Here is a 10,483-nt window from a genome sequence, read left to right as displayed (position 1 = left end):
AAACGATACAGTAAACCTAATTGTTAAAATCACAGTAATAAAAATTCTAACTCTATCATCGTACAAAGTAGGCTTCACATTATTGGATTGGATAAATATACATAATACATACAAGCAATGCTCGATATGTACAAATGGCAGTTTAATAACATCATAAAATGTAATGCGAGTTACAAAATAATATTATCTTCTATGCACTACGTTAACGAGTATTCATTCCTCGGGATTTGTATACTTTGACTTTATTTACGTCCTTGTCTTTGTTGATTTTGCTCAACTTTAAAATATATTTAATATTTATGTATTCACCATAATTGCTGCAATATTTCCGGAATTATTGTTCTAATATTTCCCACATTATTTGATAAATCTATGCGATAGTCGCTTTGTTATTACATACATAATAAAATACACAGTGTTTTTATAATTATGACGATAGAAATAAAATATTTTCTCATGATATGCTTTAGTAGAGCCAGTCATCAAGAAATCAGAAACAGTACTATAACACAATATACAGAAAAATAGATCCTGTCTCGCATCTTAAAACAAGGTTTGTTGAAATTCAAATTTAAACAATAAACAGTTAGTTAAAAAAAAAGTTTTATAAGGCCCACACACTTATAAATGACATACTAAGTTACATTACATTGTATATTATACCATAATATTTAAAATTGTACAATATTGTTCATATTATACCATTATTATAAATTATAATATTACAACGTGAACGTATATCAAATATTGTATAAATATTGAGTTTAAAAAAGACAATATCTCCACACCAATATAAAAATGTATTTCAAAAATCAAGTATTACAATAATGTGCGCTTTTTTTCTCTGTACGTCAAAAAACAATTATGTAACCGAAAAGTTGCAACCAGTTGATTTTGTTTATTATGGAATTTAACAGTTGTTTTTAATCAGATGTTCCTTGGCTTTAGTGGTTAGCCCCGAAGGGGATCCCCTACGACTGCGGACCGACTAGTAGCAGTGGGTGCTAATTGCGAGCCGGAGAAGGTGTGTCAAAAAAAGAAGTGACCTGTCAGAAGGCCACTTGTCGAAGGGCTCTACGTCGCGTTAGTCGCCTTTTACGAAGTAGTTTTTAAACAGCCATCCTACCATTTTTCTGTTGGTCCATAAAATAGATGTAAGCCTTGGTCAACATTTAATGTACAATTCTTTAGAACCCATTCTCCCTATAAAATAACAGAAATTATTAATTATTAAAATTTATAGTTTTATAACAATACTTTTAATATTTTACTCGGGTAACAATAATATAAATGGATTGTAAAATATTGTATATTTTAAATCAATTATCAATGGGTTTTACTAATAATTTCACTTAGAAAAAAATAAATATAAATAATAAGTAAAAATAGTAGGCTATTTATAGGTACTAACCTTATACTGACTTCAAATAGACATTCAGGTTCACGGCTAAAATAATCTATTTCGATAAAATGGAGAAGTGCTTTTATGCTATCACAGTTATGTACAACTTGAAATGATCTGAGATTCACGCAGTCAGTATAAAATTCTTTACATGCAATTATCTCAATGTTCACCTACAACATTCATAAGTACAATTTTTAAATAATGAAACAAAAATTAAATAAATAATTAAGCATAGGAGAAATTAAGTCACAAGTCTTAGGAAATTATTATAACTGAGTGATAATATCACTCTCAACAATTTACGTTTCCATGTGAATCTAATATCTATAGATAGTTTAATATAAATGTAAGGTTTGTGGTTTTAATCAAATCCAAGCTCATCAAATTGCCTGAATTCTTATAGTGCAATATATTTGTAAGATAATTCGATAGAATGCAGTTAAAACCATAGCGATTTGTTTTCGCTTCGATAGTCAGTGATGTCCAAAAAGGTCGTGCAGCCAGGGCCACTTCAATCTGCGTTCTATATTCTGGCGGTTATATAAGCTGTATATTTACATTATAATATAAAGTATAATATAATAAATCAGTTTAATTTTTAAGTTGCCGTCTAATAGGATCTAATCTTGTTCGTTAGTATTTGTTGTTTTACATTGCGTTTATAATAAAACTGTTGTCTACTCGACTGTCAAGCGTTCTTAATTTCGATTATCTTTTATGGTTTTTTTGAACTTAACAACCTTTCATTTAATTTACAAGACAAACTATAAATACAGTTTTTCCATTTACATTCAAAATTGAAAACAACACCCTAGAAAGTACACAATAGCATGCTACAATTTTATGAAAAATAGTTTTAATTAGTTCCAAACTTGTGTAAGATATATTTTATTTACATGTAAAACTAAAGTAATAAACCAAGGAAAATGTGTTTAACTCTTTCCAGTTATGTGAATTTGCTTAAATAAATTGACTAGATATGTATATTGTGTACATTAAATAACTCGTTCCTAAAAAATGATTTATTCGGTCTACGTATAATTTTACCTACCTACCTAAAAACTTAAATTGGTTTATTATAATTTAATTGTTACAAGGGATGGTCATGTCAATGGGGTCACTAATTTCGATAAGGTTTCAGAATGTTAGTCTTGAGTAAAAATAAAAGTATACATATTATGCTGATTTTGTCAACGTAATTGTAAACTTATCTGAACGCTAGAAAGTCGAAATTTATAGGTAACTGGTCATTTTTATTTCACCTACCGTTTAAACTTAAATTGTTTACACTGTTTCCCCAAAATGTTTGTTTTCTTAATCCTCGAATAAAATAGCCAATAGATATAATGTCAAAGATAACGAGTAAAAAAGTAAAAAATTACTTTTTCAGTAACTTTTAACTTAACGAGGTACTTTTTAGTACAAAATAACGTTAGCTATTAACATTATTCTTTAAAGCACAAACATTACTCCATTATTTAACTCCTACACAGAACAGTGATCGCTGTGTAATTATATTGTAATTGATAATCGTTTAAGTCTTTAAAAATTGAATCTTTGTCCTTTACATCCAACCGTAAATTTTTTTTAAATAGTTACACATATATATTGGCTAGGTGTTCTTTTGATAAAGTATTATCGATATACGTTAACAAGTCAACTACAATACCAAAAATCCTTTTTAAATGATTTTATCATTCAATTATAGTATTTGATAATAATTTTTCCATTATTCCAAGTATTTTGTACAGGAATTAAAAACATGTTATAATGCCGTACGTTCTGTTTCGCGTTTTATTGCAAAACAACACAAATTTAAATTCTGTTTTGTTTTGAAATAAAGGAACAAGGAACAGGAAAGAATTTTTTTTTTAATAACGTGAACGGAAATTAGTTGTTTTAACTTATAGTGTTAGTAATAATTTTGTTTGCATACATTTCCATAAATAATATTATATTTATAAAAAATGTATTTAATAGTTAATCTGTAATCGATTGTCAGTAATGGTGACTTTAAATCAGTAACTTCAAATTTCGTTTCGTTTTTAACTGCTGATCAGAATCATCGTTAACTGTATCATTTGTGATGTTCATGTGTGTTCATGTGACTACCGGTATGCTGTATGACGTTTTCCAGTATAGTCACTACACTCAAAATAGTTCCTTGTTTTCAATTAATTTTGTTAAAATAATATTTACAAAAATTAAACAAATTTTAAAAAGGAACTTTTCCAACACAATGTTGTTTTAATGTGAATTTAGTTATTAAGGTTTTTATATAAGTAATTTATATGTATTTTTTCGATAAACACAATTTATTTAAAAAATAGGTTTTTATTAAATTAATTTGATTCAAGAGTAAAGCCCTAGTAACTCATTGTTCAGTAGATTACAGATCAGTTTTAGTATACAAATTTCTTGACTTCCACGTAAATGAAACAAATTGTAGCGATTGTTTAAAAAGACCAAAGCAATATTTTTAATTACAGAAAAATGTATAAAAAAAATGTATTTTGTACATACTTAATAACAATATAAAGATTTATATTGAATTAATTTTATTCTACATATCTAAGTAAAATTACAATAAAAAACACAATATATGTATGTATACATACATTTATAATTTGTTAATTTTATACTGCTGTTATCTTTTTTCATCACGCTTCACAGCACAACCGGGACAAACATGCAATGTGTTGTGTATGTAAATATCACAGCCGTCGCAGTAGTGTTTTTTACAAGACTCGCACAAATACACTGATTCTGCTGGAATACGTATTCTTTTTCTACAACCGTAACAATAAGCGCTTGCGCCTTCTTCGAGCTCGATTTTTACAAATTGCTTTATAGGAACCAAATGATGTAAAGAACGAGCCAAATGCAACGAAGACACCAAAATTAACCCGCAGCATTTGCATTCTACTGGTAATTCACAGTATTTGCTATTACACTGAGGACAAAAAAAACCTTTAGCGTTCAATTTACCACCTTCGCTCAGATGACAAGAACAAGTGGTGAATGGAGGCTTTTGTTCTAGTTCTTGAGGAAATCCCATTTTAACGCAAGAAGCATCCACAGAATTAGGCAGAGGAACTGGTTCAACTAATGACCAAAGTACATGTTTAAAATGTACGTCGTCGACAATAACATTATGTTTGCCCTTTGTTTCGTTGCACAGATGTCGAAACATGTGTACCTCAGCAGCTAAATGTATGATAGAAACTCGGATATTGTTGGTTTTGAGAGCCTCTAGAGTGGTGTTAATTTCTCCAGGATCACAAGAACTTAAACTGGAGCCTATAATGAGTATTTCTCGACTAGTATGTGATGGTAACATTTTCATAAAAGACAAAGCCAAGTCCAATGAATTTTGAACTGACATGAGTCCATTACAATAATTAAAATCTCCAAATGTTTTTTTTAGTTCGTCCAGGTGATATTTTCTATTACCAGACAACTCAGTCACTCGTTCTGCAGATGAATTACGCGTTGTTATAACGCCTAGTTGACTGATTGGATTTTGATCAAAATAATCCTGTATAAAATCTTGAAGTAATTTATAGGTACACATTTGTCTAGTAGGTTTCAAATCTTTTTCAAACATTGAATTTGAACAGTCTATAATAACATACAAATGTCGCATCATACCAAGACGAACATTGGGCTGACGTGTTCCTAACGACCGCTTGGATTTCTCTATTATTTCTTTAACTGACCACTCTACATTTCCGCCTTCGTCTTCTTTGACTTCTTCCCATGTTTTCTCATATCCTCCTTCCCAGCGATATTCTTTAACTTCAGTTTCTTCATCCATTTTTTATAGATTAACTAAAAATGAATATAACTTTTAATCCCAATTTACATAAATTATATTATTCAAAAATATAATTATTTTAACACCTAACAGCTTTAAATAGATTATATCAACCAAAATATTGTGCATCAGTCTGATAATTATTTAGATACTTATTTATTATTGATAATTCAATTTAAAAAACTAATTTAAAAAGAATATAATTTTGTTTACAAATGTTCATGATACTGCAAAACGTATAGGCCTAGAGATTAACTCTAAGAAAACTGAATATATGGTAGTTCAAAGACACGAGCAAATAGATCGCCGCAATGAGTGCCTAGAAGTCGAAAACTACAAGTTCAAAAGAGTACAGCAGTTTAAATACCTTGGCGCACTAATAACATAGCAGAATGAAGTAGGTATGGAAATAAAAGCGAGAATACAAGCATCCAATAAATGTTATTTTGGTCTGACAAAGTTATCAAGATTTAGATTAATCTCTAGAAAACTGAAGTCCCAAATATATCAGACACTTATCAAGCCAGTTGTGATATATGGTTCGGAAACTTGGACCTTAAGGAAAATAGATGAAAATGCTCTATTAGTGTTTGAAAGAAAGGTACTGAGAAAAAGGTATGGACCATATAAAGACGAATCTACAGGTGAATGGAGAATACGTAAAAACAAGGAACTTCAGGATTTGTATCAAAGGCCAAGCATTAAAGAAGATATTACCAAAAGAAGAGTGAAGTGGGCAGGTCATTCTTAGCGAAAAACAGGATCATTGATAAAAATAGTACAGGAGAATGTACCACAAGGAAAACGACCACTTGGAAGGCCGAGATTACGCTGGGAAGATAGGGTCAAGAAGACATAGAGAAAGTGAAACCAGGGATGGATTGGAAGGAGTTAGCGTTGGAGGCAAATTTGTTGGACGACATGGTCTTGAAGGCTGAAGTCACGGAAGAAGAAAAAGAAGATGTTCATGATACAAAAATGAACGATTCTGTACAAATTGAAATTAGATTTTTGGGTGTTAGTAGTTTAAAAATATTACCCATACACTTTTGTTATTACCTGGTAAATTTGTACAAATCAACAGAAAATCCAAATACTTGTGTACCGTTCTAGAGTAACGTTCCTTAATATTTTAAGAAGTTTATAAATTTGACAATAATAATGTAGGGAACATGAAAATAACTATTGAAATGTCTGTTATGAACAGACTCGAACACGCCGAAAATTTGATTAATTTATTTTGTAAACAATCTCACTTATCATGTACGATAAAACCTATCATATAGATTTTTTGCAATATCTTTGTAACGACACTTTTACACTGGTCGATTTTGGTTACAAGTGGTCGAATTGACCATGCCAAATTTTGATAATTGACTTGATAATATCGAACAAATGTAAAAATAATTCCAAATGCGTAAATACCCATTGGATACTCCATAAAACTGAATAATTCTTCGCAGAATTCAACTTAATTGCTTCAGCCTTTAGTGTTTACTGTTCTTAAGTCTCGACTTTAGCATTTACATTTTATACACTGTAAATATTTTAAGAAACCATATCTTTAACGTTAAGCTTGATTTTTTTTTAATTCCCCATTCACTTAGACCCTCTGGAGTGACTGGACTACATCGTCTTACAGAGTAAGCATAACTCATTTAATATTTCATATTGGATTCATCTTCATATTTTTATTAAATCACAAATGTGCTTATTATAGTAATTCAAATTGAATAATATAAATTACAATAACGTGTACCGCACCCCGATTTACAGCCACGACAATATACAAATTTTGTATTGGCGATATTAAAATTAATTTTTCACTACATATGTTCGATATAAATATAAATAGACAACTTTTCTACTTTTCTAATCAAATTTTCTTTGTTTATTTGATTTTACAAAACTTAATTTTTAACAATACTAATTTTATGTATAAAACATTTAAAAGTATATTAAATTGTATGCAAACCATGTGTTAAAAATATGAGTGGGAATACAACTTTCGGATTAAACTTTATTTTTACTGGGCTTTTTTACAAGAGGTGCGTCATATAAATTGTCTTATCTATAAAATATTTAAAGTAACTAACGGGTCTATTACATATTGTTTAAAAATATTGTTTATATGTGAGTATAATTTTGAAACTATTTCTGTTGTAGTTTTTACATATTATAAAATTAATATATATTTTGTCTACTTTAGATTTATCATGGAAAATACACAATTGGAACACAAAAATAATAGAAATGGAATGCCTTACAAAATTGTTGATTCCAAAAGAGAACATAAAATAGGTATAGTCGCAGAATCGTTATCTGATCTTATTGCTAAAGGTATTTAAAAAATAAATTTACATTATTTTTACTACATAATAAGTTATATTAAAGTTTTGATAATAATCAGAATTCCGTTAACAGTTTTATTTGTTCAATCCAAAATTATGTTAATAAACATAAAATAGAAATAATGTTGTAAACTATTAATTCCAAAAATGTTATAACATAATATATTTATTTATTACAAAAACATAATGGAAAAAATTTCCCACCAAGAGTGTTCTAATGAATGGTGTATCAAATTTATTTGTTTTTTAAATTTGAATTCAGAGAACCAAAAAATAAATTAATTGACCAATTTTTAAATGTATCTTGTAATAAATAAATAATAAATTGCCTGCAAATTTAGAATATAAAAATATGATACAAGTTATTTGGGTAAATGCTCTTAAGGTATATAAATGTATAACAATTTTTGTTGTTATTCCTCAGTAGTGAAAAAATTATAACGCTATTCATTATCTCCGAAACTATTCTAATATCATGTTATAACCTGTTATTAATTTAATGTACAAAATTATTGTGTTCATGTTATATTTTGTAACATTACAGAACTCTGATAATAATAATAATAATAAAAATCATGTAAAAATAAATTGTAACCTTTTACAGCTCAACAAAAATTCAAAATTGAGGAACCGGTTAAAGTAGTTTTAGAATTAGATGGCACAGAAGTGGATGAAAACGACTACTTTGATACTTTGGAAAAAAACACTTTGTTTATGATACTTAAAAAAGATGAAAAATGGTCTCCATACAGTAGCATAAAGTTTGTATCCATAATATGTCTAATTCGTTTTGAATATAAGTTGTTAATACAAATAATTTAATTTTTTCAGTATTCAACTATCAAAAGATGATGTAGATGGTAAACAAAGTATAAATTGTTTAATTGATCGTTTGAAAAGCGACTCTGGTCAAATCGCATTATTGGGTGGTTGTGATCTTGAATTACTAGCTGACATGAATCCCGAAGATGTCACTGATCAGGCAATTGATAGGTTATTATTTATTTAGATGAAAACAATACATTTAGAAACTAGTTGATTTTTAAAAAATTATAATTGCAGGTCATTTGTGGAGCAGATTAAAGAGGCCAGCGGAAGATTTCTTTATGAAAAAAGAGAAGCTCAAGACGCATTGAATTTGCTCAAATTGTACCATCAAACGACAATCAAAGATAAATAAAGTTTGAATCAATTAATCGTTTAAACTATTCAGTTTTAGGATCTCAATATTTAATATTTATAAGATATCAAAATTCCTACACAATTCCTTATAAACACATGTACTTATGTACTTGTGACAAAACTCACCTTCCACTTTCTTAAGTATATGTATGTAACTTATGTGTTTATGGAAAACAATTTAAATTAATGGATTATGTTAGTGTTATTGGTAAAATAAAACAGTAGTGTTTTGTAATTGAGCTATTTTTTAAATTTTAAATACAAATGTCAATTGTTTTTAAGAATACAATTAGCTTTTTAATACCAATATCATACTTTAACAACACTACAATAACAATATTTAAATATCAATTAAAATTAAATCAATTAAATTAACTTCATTTTCCATTTCTTTATGTACTATAAGCCAACTGATGATCTTTGTGCAATGGTTTATTTTTGCTTTGCCAAAACTTAAATTTTTTTTTAAATACCCATTAGCACGTCATTATTTAACTATTCTATATGGTAATCCATTAAGAGATGTACTTTTTTTATTCAGTCTATGTTTTATATGTTTTTACAATTTCTAAGTGTAGTTCTTAAGTGCCTAATATATCATTGTAATATTATTAAGAAAAATGTTTACAAAGTATAAAGCCTTTACTAGTGCCGTGACATACCTTTAAATTATTAATTTTTGAAATATTCAGAAGCTTTTCATTAAAACCATTTTTTTAAATACTTAACACAACATGAAAAGTTACTAAAAGCATCTAAACTTTTTTTTATATAATATATGTAAACTAGTTAAGGGTTAATATTCTTTTTTTTATAAAATAAACTGATTTTTTCATTTTTGTATAAAATTATATTTTTTTTTTTATAGTTAAGTGAGGTAAAAAAGTTTATATATTATCGGATCATATAATAAGGGTAATCAAGTATCAATAAGATAATAATATTGTATTGATATTTGTTTAGTCAGTTCATATTTTGTACTAATAAAATGTCTCTACCTTGTTTTGCATTACAATGGCTTTGCTCGGTATGATTATTGTAATGAAATAATGAACTTAGTTTATAGCAACTAAAATAGAATGTCACGTATTATTTATGGTTTTACATTTTCACAAGTCGATAAAGACCTTTTATTATATTTAAAAGTGTCTCACAGTACAATCTTAATTATTATTAAAATACACACTGGTATTTTACTTAATTTTGGTTAAAAAGGCTATCAACTGACTGTTAACTGCTCAATTTTTTATCCACGCACTTAAAATATACATTAATGCTAGAATTGTTCAAATTTATGTATCAAAAATTGTAAACAATATCATTGGCTATTCTAATGAAATAAATTTGAATTTTATATGTCCTCATGATTTATAAACAGAAATCATAGCAATCAGTAATAATTGAATTTTTCTAATTCTAGTGTATTTATAATTTAGGCAAATTAAGCATTTATCTTTTAAAACACACTAAAGGTACTTTATTTCTCAGTCTTCAACACAATACTTAAATAATAAACTCGTATGGATTTACGTTCATTGTAAAATAAACTAACTGCGTTCACATTCATTTTTTTAAAAATTGACACGTTCACATTCTTACAACAAATGAACGAGATATTTTTTATTATTTTTCTTTTGAAAATATTTTATTATACAAGTAAATCAGTAAGTATATATGTACACTTGCAACTAATGTTATAACATAAGTCAATTGATAACACCACCGCGT

At 27.7% G+C, this 10,483-nt stretch overlaps 3 protein-coding genes across 7 annotated transcripts in view; 2 read left to right on the top strand and 1 right to left on the bottom strand.

Annotated features, from left to right (window-relative positions):
• LOC126837928 (60S ribosomal protein L17) overlaps positions 1 to 10,483 on the top strand; it is a 309,752-nt gene that overhangs the window by 224,261 nt on the left and 75,008 nt on the right. The window lies entirely within an intron of this gene.
• On the bottom strand, positions 3,858 to 6,476 carry LOC126837925 (general transcription factor IIH subunit 2). The gene is made up of 2 exons (XM_050571927.1): positions 6,282 to 6,476; positions 3,858 to 5,236 (listed from the first exon to the last, which is right to left on the bottom strand). The coding sequence occupies exon 2, from the start codon at positions 5,220 to 5,222 to the stop codon at positions 4,053 to 4,055; it is 1,170 nt and encodes a 389-aa protein (XP_050427884.1). The 5' UTR covers positions 5,223 to 5,236; positions 6,282 to 6,476; the 3' UTR covers positions 3,858 to 4,052.
• LOC126837927 (DNA fragmentation factor subunit alpha-like) lies at positions 6,611 to 9,578 on the top strand. Its single transcript, XM_050571929.1, has 5 exons — positions 6,611 to 6,865; positions 7,432 to 7,562; positions 8,178 to 8,334; positions 8,405 to 8,566; positions 8,636 to 9,578. The coding sequence occupies exons 2-5, from the start codon at positions 7,439 to 7,441 to the stop codon at positions 8,751 to 8,753; spliced, it is 561 nt and encodes a 186-aa protein (XP_050427886.1). The 5' UTR covers positions 6,611 to 6,865; positions 7,432 to 7,438; the 3' UTR covers positions 8,754 to 9,578.

This window comes from Adelges cooleyi, unplaced genomic scaffold, assembly GCF_023614345.1.
Source record: "Adelges cooleyi isolate 19-005CV unplaced genomic scaffold, UGA_ACOO_1.1 ACOO_flye_CR_arks_rails_tigmint_CR_PRNA_30, whole genome shotgun sequence".
NCBI classification, from domain to species: domain Eukaryota; kingdom Metazoa; phylum Arthropoda; class Insecta; order Hemiptera; family Adelgidae; genus Adelges; species Adelges cooleyi.
This window is presented reverse-complemented; position numbering and strand designations above follow the sequence as displayed.